This window comes from Sparus aurata, chromosome 4, assembly GCF_900880675.1.
Source record: "Sparus aurata chromosome 4, fSpaAur1.1, whole genome shotgun sequence".
NCBI classification, from domain to species: domain Eukaryota; kingdom Metazoa; phylum Chordata; class Actinopteri; order Spariformes; family Sparidae; genus Sparus; species Sparus aurata.
The window spans coordinates 8218194-8237015 of NC_044190.1; the positions used below are offsets into that span (position 1 = coordinate 8218194).

The window sequence follows — 18822 nt, forward strand, 5'->3', positions numbered from 1 at the left end:
TCATTTTACTGATCTTAATTTTATAGATCAGTTTATGTTGCTTTTATTATTAATAATACAAACAGTGGAGTTCCAGTAGTGCATAGAAGCCTTTTGAAAGGTCTGTTAAACAAATGTACAGATGGCTCTGTATGACGGGGGGCGAAGTTTGGTACAACTTATCATCCATTCTCCTAAAATCTGGACACCAGAAATACAGTTCTTGTTTTATACAACATACCTTTTGTTTTTTTTAATAACATTCAATACTAACTAGGCACAAAGCCCAACAACAACAACAACAACATATATTAACACTTCATCTTAAACAAAAGACAGCAAACGCATTGATTCTCCTGCTCATTGTCAAAAGTTTCTTTGTTCCAGTTCATTTCGTGTGTCGCCAGAGGTTGATAGAAGAACCAGCATTTGAAGATTCAGTCCATGTCTTTGGTTTGTGGTCATCTTGGCAAGTGTCGGACATAAAGGATTATACCAGAGCTTTTGCAAGTTGAAGCCCATTTGCTATGAATCACATGTACTATCTATAAAGTGACCATTTTCCAAAGCATTTTTAGATAGATCTTTTTTTTCATAATTCTCTCAATTAAAGATGTTTTTAAATGCTTTAATTTGAAAAGTTCTAGCTTGTTCTTATTTGTTTCCCACTGCAGGGTAGATATAAAGATGGGTGAGTGTGGTCCAAGTTAAGAAACAACAGGAGTCGAGCTACAAACTCACTATAACAACTCATACACCCAAAGTCGAGCACGTCCTGCAGAAAATACTTCAAATGTTGTAAGAGACATTGACAGTGTTTTCTGTTGTGCTGTTGGAAACAAAGCCAAAGCGTAAGTATGTTTAAATGAAATCTCAATCCTGTTCCAGCAACTTCAAACCATTTTATGCAACACATTTGATTGTAGAAGCAGTCCACCAAAAATGTTTTCAATAGCTAGCGGATGGAAAACTTTGACTCAACTTACACAATTCCAATTAAACTGGTCTGCACTATAAAAACTGCTGACACCGGCTGTAAAGCATTATAAAAAACAGGTCTCCTTTTATTGTTTATCTCAACTGGGGCATTGTGCAAACCTGTCACATTAGTGAGCACCTTCGAATGCAATATCACCTCATAATAATTTCAGTAGCAATGCATGATATGGATATCTTTTCAGCAGATACAAATAATTACCCTGTTCTCATGGCTGATACCAATAAGATAAACGATTAACAATAGAAACGGTTCCTGACCTGTAGTTTATGCACATCTGAGGGTAATAAAGGCTGAGATGTGGTGAGCAAACATGGATGATATAATATTCCATAGCTCTCATAATAAGATTAGTTGGGCTGAAACTCGTTGACTTGTTCCCTCCTCCCTGAACACTTACAGAACTTGTATTACAAATTGCAGTCATCCGCACTGCAACGACAGCGTTGTGCCGCGTCTTCTTCTTCTCTGGCAGATCGCTAATGATGCTTTGTTCATCTCTAAAATTACGATATTCTTTGTAATGGATTTATGATAATGCCTGGATGCCAGGGAGATGCATTCAATGACCTAAGAAGCCCAGGGTGCTGAGTCTATGATGTGACCACAGAGCTGCTGGTCGTAGGCTGCATCTCATCTCCCTCTTTGTGCCCCGACTCTGATTCTTTACTGTATTCTAACCAATTCAAAAATATACAAAAAAACGTGCACTTTGGAAAATGGTCAGCAGCAGTAATGCACCGTATAGTTGATATGTAATAAATAGGCCAAGACATGCAAAACCACCTGTATGTTCCATTAATACAGCAGAATTGGGGATCCTACGTTCTTTTGGCAGGTTTGGCGATAAGCTGTCTTTCTCTCTCGTGCTCCTTCTCTCGTTGCTGCTCCTTCTCCAGCTCCTCCCTCTGCTTCTGTTGCTGCAGCTTCAATGCTCTTTTCTGACGAAAAACAAAAGTCAACATTTGAATCAGTGTATTTGCACCCATCCACGATTAGCCTATATGCTAATAAAACACATGTTTAAATTGACTGACATCAGTGATACCTTTAGTTTAGTTGTCTTTTCGTGAAGCATAATCATCTCTTTCCTTATATTCACCAGCTTATTGTGGTAAACCTTCGCCTCTACAAACTAAAGACAACAAACAGGATTAGAAGTCGTTCCTGCAGGATGGCGTTGAGAGAGGAAACAAGAGCAACATGAGCACAAATTAGATTATGATTCAGGCCAAACATACGAGTGAATTCAGGTCCAGCAAGGTGTTACAATCTCTGAACTTGGTGACTTCTTGGTCCAGTGTGTCCAACAGCACCAGCTGATTTTGTCTGTTTGAGACAAAAGTGGAGAGGAAGATTCACGTAAATGTCATCAAAACATTGCTCATATTGAATAATTAACAGGTCAATAGATATAAAAATTATGAAGAACATATCAGAAGTCTGAAACACAGTTCAGGTTGTTTTACATAACTTTATACACTCAGTGCTACCAGCATTAAAGCAGCCGGTCGACCCATCCATCCGGTTCTGCTTGAAGATGATTATCTGCATCACCTGCTTGTTTACTATACGGCTGTCTCTGTGTTTGTGCGTCACATAACTGATGCTGTGAAGGCAAAGAACGCTTGTTTCACATATTTCTTTTATATCTTCTTATGTTTGAACACAAACTATTTAACAGAAAAAAAATCTGTCGGGCTTTTTCTTGGAATACTCTACTTTCTGAGTTGTGCGGTTCCTATCAAGTCTTAACTTTGCCGAAGATCATCGGGTGTAAAGGTTAGGTGTGTGATAAAACAATATAAGCTGGGAAATACTCACGTGAGCTCTTGAAGGGCTCGTTTAGAGTTCTGTAGATCTGGTAGGTAGTGAGAGAGTAATCCCTCTGTGAGTTTGACCACTGCTTTCTTATCCACAAACACATTCTCCACAGGGGCTGAGCCCTCCGGCGAGTCCTGCTGTGCCAGCTGGAGATCTGTCGAATATTTGAGAGCAAATGAAATGTGCAAAGCATTTAGTATTTTGTCACCAAAGTCCCTTCAATGATAAAAAAAAAAAAAAACATTTTCAAATGTACTGATTGTAATTTTAGCTTCACAAACTTCACTCCTCCTCCTTCAAAGCTGACAGGCGACTTTTCACCTCTTTTATTCTGACATGTGAGATATAAGATTGCGTTGTTTTAAATGATGTCGCATGTTTTACATTATAAAAAGGGCTGAAAGCCTCACGGAGAACACTGTACATTCCATCCCATATTTAATTTAATCATTACCAAAACAATCACTGGACAATGCCAGCATAATAATCATGCAAGAAGAGAGGTTTTGCCAACTACTTTGCTGAATCGTCTGAATTGTCTGTACACGTGAACTGGAAGATTATCTTAAATCTCATCTAATCTCGCATCTCATTTGTGCTGTTCTGAAACCCTGGTCTAACCTGCTGCAGTCACAGTTTGATGCTTCAGGAATCCAAAACTAGAAACTATCCAGGTAAGGCTGCTTTCACTGTAAGTGCAGCAACCTTAGAAAACCTTTGCAACGCCACCTGAAAATCTAAACATGTAATCCTCTATATTATTTGGAACTAAAATCATGTGAAACAAAGTAGAGTGTAAAGTTTTCGACATGAGAATACTCAGAGCTTTCAGAGAACCTTCTTAGTCATAATCATGGCCTGGATGCTGACAAAAATGCTTCTCACACAAGTCAGGAACTGGTAATTATGATAATTCTTATATGACATAACAGCGTAAACAGAGATGTTTTTGACGTGCATGATGGAAGTCCTGGATCAGCTGTTTTTCAGTGCTGGGCTTATGCTGACCTCTTACAAGAAAAGGTAGTGGATTGTACACAAAGTTCACCACTTCTCTCTGACTTTAACTAAAACACAGAATTACAGAAGGGACTGAAGGCCAGGATGATTCAGCCTCTGCTGCAGCTGCTGCTTTGATTTTAACAATAGAATACTTATGACGCTCAGATTTGATTAATATTACTATGTACAGCAGGTTAAACAGACATATAAAACAAAGTTTAACATTTAACCAAAACACTTTTTTGATTATGACGCTCTCTTTGACCCTCTTACGCTGGTAAACGGTCCCCCACAAGTGAATGAGGATGCATGAGCTGCCCGATAACAGGCACAAACCAGGGCTGGATTCAACTAATCTACACTTAACTTAATTGAATATTAATTTGGGGGGAACTAATTCTAGTTTAACAAAAAATGAAAATTCAGGCATTTTTGATTCACTCTCATGCCTATGGAAAGTCAAGTGAAGTTCTGTAGTCTACAACAACAGCGTTCCAGCATTCTGCTAAACAACTGAAGGACATGGGGACTTTTTAAAAAACAACACAAAATACTGCTCCACACAGCTCGTCCTGTATAATCCAAAAGCCAAGAGATGCAAAACTGATTTGAATAATTTTATTTCCATTCAAATTAGCCGGGCGCTAAACCGGAAGTTAGCCAGCTCAGTCAGCGGGAGTCTCTGTAGAGTTGTGTAGATTGTTTTGTTTTTTTTATACTCTTTATTTATTTGTTTGAGTGGTGTAGATTGTAGTCCTAAAACCTAGAAATCAGTCAGCGTTTTGGCACATCCGGTTCCCTCATCTCAAAATCCATGAGCTTTTTAAAATTGTTTTTTTGGTTAAGTGCCTGAAATAAGGTCTGTGGTTACCACAGGCTTTAGATTTTTACAGTTTTTGTTCTACGACATAAAATACATAATTAAAAGTCCCACAATTTAATTATAAAGCGGCTGCTAACAAGTGGCTAAATACCACAACAGATCATGGATGTTATTAAACCTCATCACAGTGAGCACAGAGACTCATCTTCTCACTAGTCCGTATTTAAAGGCCGACTTCAGTTACAAACTATTTTAACTCTGACTTTACAACTTGGATACTGAGATCAGTTTATAGAAAACCTGTATAGTAACTGTGAAGTTAGACGCTTAGTGGTGGTGACATGTGACCGCGATGTCGTCTGTTTATGGTCTAAAACATTAGCTTTTTACTTCAAGCTATTAAATTAAACACAAAAGTGTCATTCATCTGTGAAGATTATCCTGCTGAACAAATCTTTCATACACTTGTGTTTACCGCAGAGATTATTTTGGGGGATATTCCAAACTCCAACTGTGAAATCCCCATCAGCTTTTTGACGAGGGAACCAGAGTGATGCTTACTTCCAGGTTAGTCTACAAAAATACATCAACACTAGCAAGCTTTTTCGGCTTCAAAACATCCCCGAGCAGCTGTCAGAGGAATGACTGGAGCTCTGTGTCTAGATCTCAATGTTAAATTAATTTGGGATCTTTGGGTTTTTTTTAAACAAGTCCCTGTCTACTTCAGTTGTTTAGGGGAATGCTGCAGCAATGTTTTGCTGGCTATGAAACTTCCCCTAACTTTCCATCAGCATGATGAGTAGATAATGACTGTGTTTTCATTTTTGGGTGAACTGTTCCTTTAACTTCAGGAGGCCTGACAGGTGTGTAGACAGCATCACATACCTTCACTCTGGGGTGAAGATCCCTCATCTTCCATCTCCTCTACCTCCATCTGCAACCACTCTGTCGACCCAGACTGCTTCTATAACCTGAGAGAAGACACCAAACAATCAGGCATACTGACCCCACAGCTTTATCTGATGGAAATCATCAGGTAAACCTCTTTGTCATGACGTTAGCTTAACTGAACACCGAGCATCTAACTGTTGAGGAAGTAATTAGCTAGCTTGTTGAGCTGCTTCTTCGTGTGTATCTACACCATGACACACTAGCATTAGCTGCGCCACTGTCTATAAACACTTCGCCCCAGTCAGCACCATCCTCTTACCTGTTTGATTGTCTATTTAACCTGAGCTGTAGGTGAGAAGGGTGATGTTGAACGAGAGCTGGACACTCAACCGCAGGATCTTTGCTGCGTCTAACAAACGTCATGTGACTCCTGCGTCATCATGTGACTGTCGGTGCAGTCAAACTTGCTAGTGCCACTTCCGAGTGCGGAGGTAGAGCTTCGACTCTGATGTTTACACCAGTATTACCACGCCAGTTTCTCCTTAAAACCCAGCTAAGTTTGCACAACTGAAAACTACATCTACAGGTGAGTGCTCCTCGGTTCTTTTTACACAAGTTGCCACATTACAGGCGCTGTCTGTTTGTCGCGGACTGACATGACAAGATAGCTAACCTTTACTAGCTAGCGTGTTACTGTTTAGCCAAGGATGTTTTTTAAGAGGGCTGTTGAGCACAAAGTTTATCAGCTCATGCGAGGATGTGAGTGACACAGGGATATACCTTTAACACATCCAGTCACCAACTTGATGGTGACATGAACAGTTTCGTTGATTAATCGTTGTTGAATTTGCGGAGCTGTTTTGACGTGAAACGATGCTCTGTTCTCCTTTCTCCTCCAGGTGCTAAAATGGAGTAGAAATGCAGGTTTTCAGCTCTACCTCGCCGCAGAGAATGCGAATCATTCCCGCCAGAAGGCAGTAACATACAGGCAGAACACACCTGGAAACACTTGGATAGGATTGAAGATGTCAGGTGGGAACTTTTTTAACAAGGTGCGGTCCGCCTTCAGGAGGGAGCCGGACAACTGGGACCTGAGCGACACGGCGCCCTTCGACTTCTCCGACGAGCTGGTGGACGATGAGGCGCCCAAGTTCAACAAGCTGAAGGTCGTGGTCTCCGGAGAGATGTCGGACTACTCTGCCGGAGCTCCGTCCAACGGGGTGGCCGTGAACACGCTGGTGGTGGCGGATGATGACGACTCCCTGCTCGAGTCCTCCTCCAGCCTGGGCAGCCCGGGATTAAACATGGACCCCTGTGACAACTGCAACAAGAAGAGGGAGAAGATCAAGCACAAGAAGGTGATGAAGAGGCTGGTTATGGCAGCTGTGCTGTATTTCCTTTTCATGACGGGTGAAATTATAGGTGAGTGTGTGCAGATCCTCTCACTAATTATTTGTGTTGTGACTCCACCGATCATACACATTGAAGTGTGTTTTACAGGTTTTGGGCAGTAATGCTACACACCAGCACCTCTGCATCAACAGCATGAGCACACACAGGCAGCTGGTGAACATCTGTCTTAAAAAGCACCTTTTTCCAACACACTTTGAGTTGTTTAGTTACTGTTTATGACTGAGGTTTTATCTTCTAGTATAAAGCCTGTTGTTGTTCCAGAGCAAGCTGCATGTGACCTGATCAATTGCCTCCTGTGATGTCACTCATTGGTTAAGACAGAAAAAGATTATATCTCTGATTCAAGTGTCTTTGTCAAGAGTGCATTGCTAGACAGCTGACATTACCTATAATGCAACTTAGCTACTGAGTGATAACACTGGAGGCCACAAAGCTCTTTATACCACTTCTTGACACATGCAGTAGTACTCCCTCAGACCTTTAAACACTCTCTTTAATGTGGAAAAGTTGTGTACTTTCCCTTTAATACATTTTTTTTAATCACTGCTGGTCTGTCAGTGACTTGTCAGTTATTACAGAAAACTTTATGGCTGACCTGTCAAAGAGAGGTTGACGATGAATGTGAACCATTTGAAGATGATGCAATGATTAGTGGATTGAAAGAAAATGAACACAAACTATTTGGATGATCCATGAAGTGTTTCAGTCATTTCTTTAACAAAAATTTCAAACAAATGCTGGCTCCAGCTCCAGCTTTGATGGTTGCTTAAGGGTTTTTGAGTTTCTGTTGGTTAGACAAAAAAAAATAATAATCATCTGGACATCAATTTGGCTTCTGGTCAACTTGTGATGAGTGTTTTGTTTTTTGTTTTTTTAATAGTGTAAATGATTCATTGATAATAAAAGAATATCATAAGTTTCAGCCCTACATTATATATGTTCGTCTGGACACGTTGTTTAGATAAACAAAACTGAATAATGTCAGTACCATAAAATGACTGAACAGAAGAGACATTGATTTACCTCCACCAACATCATAAAACATTAACCCTTAGGAAAATGTAGCAGAGTTGCTGTGAGTGTGGCTTATGTTTGACATGTACTCCCTCAGCATGTTGAGCACCACAAATCACCTCTGTTGTATTGTGATAGATGGATAAATCTAAGATACATCTGTCTGATTATTTTATTTAGAAGAATGACATTGACACAATACATTCGCACACTTTTGACTCAGAGATGGGATGAGTCTCTCTGACTATGCGTGATTTTGTCGGATTGAATGGTTTTTGGATGCACAGGAGTTTGTTGCTTGTCATTGACATTCTGAACCACGAATCACATCAAAAATTGCTAGAAATATAAGGCTAATGGCTTTGGTTATAAACAGATTATACTTTGGTTGCATGATTTAAACGTCACCACCACTAAGCGTCTTACTACAAGATTACTTTACACGTTTTCTTCAAACTGATCAACAAGTTGTTAAGTTAGAGTTAAGATAATTACAGAGGTACTAGAGAGTAGATGAGTCTCTGTGTTCGCGGTGATGATGTTTTATGTCCCTCACAATCTCTGTAGTCTTTTTTTAGGCAATGGGTACAGCTGCCCTTTTTTAAAACACGTAAGCGCTTTATTATTATATTGTGGAACATTTTAATGATGTATTCATGTTGCGAACAAAACACGTAAATATCTCCAGCTTGTAGAACCACAGACCTTATTTCAGGCATTTAACCAAAAGACAATTCTATAAACTTTGAGATGAGGAAACTGAATTTGCACAAATGCTAACTGAGTTTTTCGACTCATTACTAACATTACTATTCTGCTTGATCAATTTATCAGACAAAGCAGGGCTGACATTGGTTGTTTGATATAGTGCAGCCTTCTACAAAAGCATTTTAGAATAATGAATTATTTCCAATTAGAGCTTTTTAAGTTATCTGATAAATACTCCAGCATCATTTTGTATCACCATACATGTTTTAAAAAAGGAAATATTGTGATGTTTTTTCCAGTATCATGCAGCCCTTGTTTCTTTCAGGGTTTGTTGTATCAGACTGTTGCTCCCAGCTTTACATCAAAATCATAGTCACTGCAGCTTTTGTTGAAAGAAAAGTAGCCAGAAGTCCTTTTTTATTGATTTTATTGATTAGACATGTTCAACCCTCATTTTAACCTCAGCTGAAGGAACTCTAAAAGCCTGTCCTGCTGACTTGCATTTGCTAGATTATTGATTTACCTTTGCCAAGAAATTAACTGTTTACTTATCTTTGGATATTACATTTTCTTTAATGAATTATTATACCAAAAATGACCCCCCAGAAACAATGCCACAAACATATGTGTTATACGCTGACTGTTTTGAAAACCATTAGATCGACATGTGCTCGACGTTTTCAGTGTTTCCCACATGAGATAGAGGGCCTTTGTTTTCTACATGAGCCATGTTTTCTAATGAAGAAGTGGTGACTGGAACATAGCTACTTTAATTGTTTGGTGATGGTGTGTGACTGTTCACCTCTTTTTAAAAACTAGATTTCTTTCTCCCAGAGGAACATTAGATTATATACTGTTTTATGACACGACACTGTCGTCAAGGAAATATCCTAAGCAAACAGAAAACTTTCCATGTACCTGTAGCTCCAAAGAGTATCATGTCGTCTGACATCATATCTAGAAATCTAACCATGTTCAGTTCTCTTCACGTTGATTTATATTTGCGTGAAGCTGCACCTATTTAAACTTTTGTATATCTAAATTGTGCATGTACAAATAGCTCAGTTAGTTCTCAGCAAACGTGACTGAAATTGTTCACACTGTCTTATTTTTTTTCCAGGTGGTTACTTGTCAAACAGCTTAGCCATTATGACTGACGCTGTGCACATGTTAGCTGATGTGGTGGGCATTTTGTTTTCTCTGCTGGCCCTCTGGCTTTCCACCAAACCGCCTACCAAGAGATTCACCTTCGGACTGCATCGCCTCGGTGAGTGTCTGATTTCAGAAGCATCACACTTCCTCTTTCCACTACCTCTTTTCTCTCGACTCTTTTTGACATGTGTTAGGTAAACGGATACAGCACATCTTGTTTTGATGCAGATGAATCATATTCAAAGAGGAAAGTGTGTGTTCAGCAGTTACTAAAATGGATCAGATTTTAGATAGGATACATAAGCAGATAATTAAAATTTATGCCAATAGCTGTTGAATTCGGTGTGTGTCTAGATTCCACCAGTGAAATTGACCTTTTAAAGTGTTTGGTGAAAAATACATTTCTACAAAATACTGCTACACTGTTGCCAAATGTCTGCAATAATTCATGGGGATGAGCATTAATTATTCAAACTCAAATATAGAAAGAAAATAGCTTTTATTTATTGATTTGGGCACAATATTGTCAGACATCTTTTGTGTAAGATTTTTGCTACAGCAGTTGGTTAAGAGGCCGACTGTCACACAACAGACCCTAATTTATACAGAGTAGAATATAAAAAAAGAAACAAGGAGAAAAAACAAATAACTGGGACAGAGAGCGTCATTATTAGAATGGAAAAATAAACAATAGATAAGGCACTGGCTCACAGCACAAGCAACGATTTGAATAATTCCTTTTCACTATAACTATATCCAGTAAGTAACACAATAAAAACACGGGTCACTATTTTGGATATGTTTTTCTAACATTTTCTTTAATTAAACATCTAACAACTTGGACAAAATATCATCAAATGGGGGCTCTCTATCTAATTTGGGTCAGTTTAGGGGTCTCTGATATGAAAAAGTTTGAGCACCGCTGCTGTAAAGGACGGCTAAAAGCAGTTTTTGCTAGATCAGACCTGGAACATGGTTCATTAAAGCAAAACTCTTGCCAAAATGCAACCTAGGGTCTTTTTGTGAATGTACCCGAGTCAAACTTTACTTTAAAAGCATAATTACCACGAAAGCGCCACTCTTAATATTGACCGTATTTTTGTTTTCGTCAAAATCATTTTCAATGTAGGAGTGCTTAAGATGGAAGAAGGCCTTTTTTGTGATGTTTTTGATATGTGAGTCAAAGCAGAGGGTGAAGTCTAAGGTGACACCTACATTTCTAACTTCAGCAACAGAGGATGTGATCAAACCAGGGATGGGGATAAATAAATAAATACCTTAAATAGTTAATGAAACTATGAGCTCAAGAGTGAAGACGACATCTCTATGATACAGGAACAAAGAAGGGAACTGCTGTATCGTTCTCTTTCTACACGTCAGTTCTCTGTATGAAAAGCACAGATTCTTTTTTTAGATCACCACCAGGGATTTTATTTTGTGATATTTAAATGTGAAGCATTTCCCCATCAGGGCAGATGCAGAGATATTTGTATTCCAACCCTCTCTCAGTGTTCAACCCAGTCACAGCGAAGATATGCTTTGTATATTAATGTAATGTGTATCCAAAGATATTACTTTTGGTTTATTTTCATCAAGGACCAACTTGAAATCAATTTGACGGTCACAAATGGAAAAGAGGATAACATTTATATAAATTGAGATCAGAACAGGAGTCATACACACAAAATATACTTGATCACAAACAGCATGTAGTTCAGAGACTCTCTATAGTTCTCAAGGCTAAACAGGTGATTGATCAATTTTAGACCATCTCAAAAAGGAGTAATCTGATTATTTTATATAATAATGATAATGATGATAATTTTTTGTTATTGCCGATTAACCTGTTGATTATTTTCTTGATTAACTGATTAGTTGTTTGACCTATGAAGTCTCAGAAAATGGTGAAAAATGTATATCAGTGGTTCCCAAAGACCAAGATAACATCATTAAATGTTTTATTTTGTCAGCAACACAAAGATATTCAGTTTACTGTCATAGAGGAGGAAAGAAACATGAAAGTATTCATTTTTAAGAAGCTGGACTCAGAGAATTTTGACTATTTCTAAACTGATTATCAAAATAGCAGGGAATCAATTTAATAGTTGAGTTGTTGCAGCTCTAATCTAATATATTAGGCATGTTTTAGTAGTAATAGTATCTCTAAGCAGTTTTTACCCAGTACTTTACCCAGTAGGTATTAAGGCACATTTGTCTTGTCTTAACCTGCCTTTGGAAATCAGGTTTTTCTCCCAGCTTTTGTCAGCCATTGTTATTGTTATGGATATGTTTTGTAAGCACTTCTGATTTTTGATTTCCTCTCTTAGAGGTAGTATCGGCAGTCCTCAGCGTGTTGCTCATCTACATTCTGACGGCCGTTCTGATCTACGAGGCGGTGCAGAGGACGGTACACCAAGACTTCAACATAAATGGAGACGTCATGCTCATCACTGCAGCTGTGGGAGTGGCCGTCAACCTGATGTAAGTGGGGGAAATGTTACTGTTTTAGAGAAAACTGTGAGGATTTTACAATGCAGCGACATGAGAAGAATAAGCGAATGCCTGAAGCTATAATATCTGTTCAGTCCAAAGCATTGTCTAAAATTGGACTAATATTAATTAAATCAAACCCCCACTTCTTTGTTTTCTTGTGTCTCAGAATGGGTTTCCTGTTAAACCAAGGTGGTCACCTCCACGGCCACGGTCACGGTCATGGCCACAGCCACGGTCATGGACACTCTCACGGCTCTTCAGCTGCCTCACATTCACAGTCAGGTGGATCTGGTCAGCAGCAGAGGCAACACGGCAGCCTGGCTGTAAGAGCTGCCTTCATCCACGCTTTGGGTGACCTTCTCCAGAGTGTCGGGGTGCTCATAGCTGCTTATGTTGTCCGCTTCAAGGTACCCTGTCTTTTTAAACAATTATTGTCCATGAATGTTAACGTGGTTTACTTTTATGTTATTAAATCTTAGTATTAAGATCATTGTTTCGAAAACTTTAAATCTCTTGGAGCTGATATAATTTAACAATTCTTTTCATATACTAGAGAATGTGAGCATACAATAGTTGCCCGACTGATTGAATTGAAGAGAGTAATTATGGATGATAAATGTAGAAAGAAAATGGATTTTAGTTGATCTGATGTAACTCTTTGATTTCACAGCCGGAGTTGAAGTTGGCAGATCCCATCTGTACCTACATCTTCTCCATTCTGGTTCTTTGCACCACATTCCGCATCCTACGAGACACTATAGTCATTGTGCTGGAGGGTAAGTCTTTGTCAGATTATGTTGTTTAGACTGTTTAGAGTGGTGTAGGTGTATTAATTTGTTTCCGTCCTCCTGTGTCAGGTGTTCCCAGGCATCTGGACACCTGGCGAATCAGAGAGGACCTCCTGAAGCTGGAGGATGTCCAATCCGTCGACGAGCTTAATGTGTGGGCGCTGACAGGTGACAAGACTGCAGCACTGGTGCATCTCCAGCTAAGTGAGTAGCTACGTGACATCAGTACACCCAGAAGAACTAATCAGATGTTTTCATACAATAACTTCCAGGAAGAAAAGTCCTGCCTTAATAAGAGATGACAGAGTTTACCCCAAAAGTATTTACTCCAGTTGTTTCCAGATTTTTTCTGTGGGCGCCCCCTTGTAGGCTAGAATATTTCCTCCTGTTGTTCTGGTGAAGTCAAGGGCAAGACACACCTTGTCGCACAATGTTCTCTTTGTTTTAGCTTTGTCTGGTAGCCTTGCCGCGTCCCAATGTGATATCCCTAGGGGCCAACATTTGGTTGTGATGTTGCTGTTTTATGGCATTGATTACAATACGTTACCCAAGGAACAGCTGCATAAAGTAATTAATTCAATCGGCAATGTTCATGTAGCATGGATCTGCTCGTCGGTGATGTTAAGTGAAGTTTGGAAACAGAAGTAAAAGAACATTACAGCAATCTCAACGAATCGCCTGGAAAAAAGATAGTGGGCGCCTTCAAGACCGAGCACAATCTTTTGTCAGGTCACCCACCCCTAAAACAGGTCGACATTTAGAAATACTAGGGCCCTATAAAATCCATTTTATTTTTTCCCAAATTCCATTTTATTTTTTCCCAAATTCCATTTTTTTCTGTCTTGATATTTGTGAATTCCGTTTTTACCGTTAAAATTTTTGGAAAGGAAAGGAAATGGACGATATTTCATTTCTATTACATTGTCATACATGTTGCAATAAAAGGTGAACATTATATGTTATCATTGACTGAACAATCTCTTGCATCAGTTCTCTTCCCTTGTTTCTCACATGGCTAGTGTGTAGTCATTGCACTTATTTTTAGGCTTCCAGTCAACTGAGTGTTGGCAGAATTTGCAAAACAACAGTTCACCTGACACATACAAGTCGTTGGGAAGTGCTCGGCTCGGTACTGAGGGGTTAATGTTGAGGTTCTCAGTCTTTTCGCCGACAAGACGGAGCCGTGGGCAGCCGCTTCGCCATGCTTACGTTGTTTTGAAGGGGAAGGGGCTCAGTCTGTGGAGGGGGGGGCTTGATGTGCCACCCAGATTTGCTTCCTTCCGTGCAGTTTTCCTCAGACATGCGTTCCCCTTCCACACGAAAACAGGTCAATGAAATTATGTCAAATTCCACGATATTCCGTGTTAAATATAGATTCTGTTTTAATCGGCCAATTCCGCAATTCTGTCCGAGATTCCGTGATCGCGAAAATCATAGGGCCCTAAAATACCCCTGGCAATGATTACAGCTTGAAGTGTTATTGGTTTCGGCAGCTTGGTGTGTCTGGATACTGGCAAGTGTATCCAGTAACGTCTATCTTTTAGGCGTTCCAAAGATTCTCAGAGGGATACCTGTCAGCAGTCTGGCTCAGCTGCTTTTGACCCGACCACTTTGACGTAGATACTTTCCAGTGTTGATTTGACCGTGTGTTAAATGTCAGAGACCTGAAAGACCAGAGCAGAAATGTTTGTCTAAGATCGTTATCCCTGGAATTTGTTTGTATTTGGATTGGATCTTTGTTTTTTTGATTCTGCCACCCCAAGGCTTCACAGAGAGATGATTTTCGATGGGTGATCAGCTGAGACTTGTTTCTGCCAAATATATCCTGCTGCAGCACTGCTCATGTCTTCAGCTTTCATTTTATCAGACCGCAGAATATTTTTGCCTTTCATGTCTAACAAAACTTTCGTGTCTATGAACCGTCAGTGTTAAAAAAACAAAACAAACGGTGACTGTCTTATCAGTGTCTTTGCTTCAGCAGCTGTTTGTTTTTTAGGAGCTGTTTGGACATGTTCGTCAAGGCAGTTCTACACATGCAAATTGTGTAATCTACAGGAAACTAAAGTGTTGCAGCAGCAGTCTAGATCCGCCAACACGTCTGTCTAAACTGCTGCTGCTGCTGCTGCTTCTCTTCCTGTTGGTGTGATCTCATGTGTAGGATTATAGAAACAAGCCCTGCCCTTTTACCTCATGTCTAAATGTGACACTGCCTGTCACACTACACTCTTAAAATCTAAATGAATTACACATACTCAAGAAAGAACAAAAGCTGAAACAAATTTAAAAATGTGTGAGTTCTTTGAGATGCGCTTGTGTTGATGGACTTTATTCTTTGCAATAAAATGCACAAATTAAATTGAGTGAATTAAAATAAAAAGTTGATATACCTTAAAGAACTTTATAAGCACCCCAGAATATAAAGCAAAAATGTTGATATCTTGAGAAGATTGATTGGTAGACTTTTCAAACTTGCACTGTATATTCATAATTTTAGCCTATAAAATAGCAAATGAACCTACAACCACTGAAATAAAGCTTCACCTGACTTGTTGTAAGAGTTGATGCAAACATAACTTTCCTAACTTTTCTAGATAACTCTACATGGACAGCAAGAACAGTTACAACTTAATACCATATTGCAAACTACTTTTGAGCAAAGTATGGATAAGCGGTTTGTTTTAATTGATAGTCGGCTGCCCTAACAATGGAATAACAATGGTTAGTCATTAATTGTGTATAGGAAATATGTTGCAAAATAAGACAAGGCTTCATTAGGAGGTAAAAGAACAAATAAACACAAAGTTACGTGAATGATGAACTAAATAACACAAAATAATGACTTCATTTTAATTTTAGCGCTCCCATCTGTCGTTTATCCTTGATAAGTTGTTACATTTTTAACTGGTTAAATTGTTGACTCCAATTAATCGATTGATTGTTAATCATTTTATGTTTTTGATTACTCCCAACACCATATGAATTGGCTAGCAGGTTGATTAACATGTATATTTGCTAATACATTGTCATTTCCGGTTAGAGAAAATAGTTATATATGTGAAACATAATACTAAGACAAGTAGTAGGTACTGTATAGAAGGGAAAAGACTACAGACAGTCAACATATAGTAATTTTCTTGTATTTCATCCTTTTTGTTTGACTTTAGTGTTTTAAAGTTATGTAGTTTGAGAGGGACTCATCTGCTCAGCTTATTTATATACAGCAGAAAACTGACGTGATACATGGGTGAACCGTAAATTAGGTTGAACCGTGGACATTTTAATAGGCTCCCCTGCTGTGACATGTCAAAACGTCTACAGGGAATACATTCTATTGGGACATTCTGTGTGTAGTTTAATATACTCACATGCATGTTTGTTTTCACAGCGCCCCCTAGTGCTAACAACTGGGAGGACGTCCAGGCGAAGGCCCGCCACCTGCTGCTCCACACCTACGGTCTCAGCAGGTGCACAGTGCAGGTCCAGACACACAGACAGAGGCTGGTACGCAGTTGTGCTAACTGCCAGCAGCCCAGTGCCTGAAGAGAGAGACTCTTCACACCTACATTGACTTCCACAGTGCATCTCATAGAGCCAAACGGCAGACGACCCAGTTCACAGAGGGCCTGGATGTCGCACCGCTGTCGCAGCGCAGTGCCACAGAAGGAGCAACAGTATACGGTGATGAGTGGAAAGAGACTGGTGCCAAAGGAGAGTCAGTGGAACAACAGCAGATGCAAATTTCTAATTGAAGGATCACTACAGCCTTTAGGAACCTTGTGCTCTTCCCCTCAGTTTGGACTTTGAATGTTAAAGTCTCAGTCGAGAAGAATGAAAAATATCTTGCTCTTAATTCACCATTAAGCCTATCCCAACAGGTAACTTTTTTTGTATTTCACTGTTGATTTATCACAACTGATGTTTTGTCATCAGATGTTCAATTTAAATTTTTGTTACTAGGTGTGAGGACTGTGTCCTGTTTATTTTACTGAGGATGTCAGCAAATGAAAACAGTACCTCATGTCATTTGACAACAACTGTGGTCACAGTGCATTTAAGCTGTATTCCTCACCACTGGAATAAGTGAGGCAACACACCTTTATCGTTGTTCTCTTCTCTTTAGACGTGACAGCTCGTCTCCTGCACTTAAATCATTAACATTCTTCAGCCAAAGTCTGTTGGAAGTAGGGCTGCCCCTGGATGAAGACTTTCAGAGTCTTTATTTAGTAGGTGTTAGGTCAAACTATTAGTCAACTATTCGCTGCATGTCTATGCTAATACTTTAATCAGTTAAAAAATGATTTTTTGGGGTTTTGGGGCACAAACGAAGCGAGTGGCCTGTTAGTGACAATGTTAACGACATGAGCGCTAACATAACAATGCTGAGTGTCCTGACAGGAGACTCCACATTGCGTTCATTTATTCAACACAGTACAACATTAGACGTTGTTCAAATACGGGGATAAATGACCTCCAATTTTACAAAAACAAACACACAGATTTTTTGACACACTGGAGGATGTATACTTACAAATTAATTCCAAAGTTGCTCCTTTGCCGCTTCCCGCCTTTCCTGTCCCCAGCTGAACCTGTCTTATCTGTCCTGGCCAGTGCCGATGTACCGTTAAAGGTGCAATATGTAAGAATGCTGTTAACTGGTGAGGCTGTAAGCCAGTTAACGCAGTTATGTGTGCAGCTTGCAGTCCAGACTGGGAGCTCAGGAATTGTTGGTCATAAGTTCAGGTGCTTAGATGGGCTCGAGCTAACAGGTTAGCATGCTGATTTCAAGCAGATATCTCTGCAATACCATAATGTATTATATGTCAAATCTGTTATTTATTTACATTCGGTTGAATATTAATCAGTGTTTGAATTGTTTCAACTAACATTCTCACATAGACTGCACCTTTAAATCACTCCAATGAAAGCCACTTTATTCCCTGTCAATAAAATACTCGTCTCCATCAGTCTCGACCCCTATTGGTCCCGCAGTTCTCATGGTTAGCTGCATGGTTAACTGAGCTACTAGGAGCTACAGTCAGCGAGGTCTGGGTTGCAATCGCCCTCTACTTTCTTTGCGGTGCTTAGAACAGGACTCAGCTCCTGAATGGAGTGTGAGGATCTTTTGTGCGAGCTAAGACTCTTCACACCATCAGTTTATTTGACTCTTAGGGGGGCAGCCATGTAAGGCAGATTTTCAATAAAGACAGATTAGATATTGACACTTCTAACACTCACTGTATTCTAGCATGTCTCTTGTGGCGATCAAGCAACTGACAATCAAAGTGTGACTGACTTTGAAAAAGACTTCCGTATTGGTTTCAGCCTTACACTCTATACTCAGCTTTCTTCATATCATTAACCGACAGTATCGCGATGCAGACGGGTTTGGGTCATGTTCAGTATTTTCAGACTTGCAGTGTGTTTCTGGGAGGGAGACGTGAGTTAAAATTTGCCAACAATGGTGTTAATTGTGTTTTCTCTGTCAAGTGTTAAGAGGCGTTGTGGAGGTTTATGGTAAATCTTCCACGTCTCTGATCGTAATCATCAAGCGAAATCAGGAACTGGATCACTGTTTTTGTTTATAATAAAGTATTTAATCTTTTGTGCCTCTCAGTTTTTATTCACCGATCGTACAGTTGGATGTAGCTGATTGCACACCGCAGTCTCCCGAATATGTTGCTGCCATTTTTCAACACTGGATGGCGTACTTTTACAACGGCTGAGATATTCTCTTCATG

At 39.5% G+C, this 18822-nt stretch overlaps 2 protein-coding genes across 2 annotated transcripts; one reads left to right on the top strand and one right to left on the bottom strand.

Moving 5' to 3' along the window:
• bloc1s6 (biogenesis of lysosomal organelles complex-1, subunit 6, pallidin) lies at positions 1-5959 on the bottom strand. Its single transcript, XM_030414285.1, has 6 exons — positions 5836-5959; positions 5511-5596; positions 2801-2954; positions 2218-2305; positions 2025-2111; positions 1-1917 (listed from the first exon to the last, which is right to left on the bottom strand). The coding sequence occupies exons 2-6, from the start codon at positions 5557-5559 to the stop codon at positions 1798-1800; spliced, it is 498 nt and encodes a 165-aa protein (XP_030270145.1). The 5' UTR covers positions 5560-5596; positions 5836-5959; the 3' UTR covers positions 1-1797.
• On the top strand, positions 5959-18686 carry slc30a4 (solute carrier family 30 member 4). The gene is made up of 8 exons (XM_030414284.1): positions 5959-6102; positions 6416-6938; positions 9772-9918; positions 12131-12284; positions 12463-12703; positions 12967-13072; positions 13154-13288; positions 16470-18686. Exons 2-8 carry the CDS (start codon positions 6542-6544, stop codon positions 16622-16624), a joined length of 1335 nt encoding a protein of 444 aa, XP_030270144.1. The 5' UTR covers positions 5959-6102; positions 6416-6541; the 3' UTR covers positions 16625-18686.
• The last annotated feature ends 136 nt before the right edge of the window (positions 18687-18822 follow it).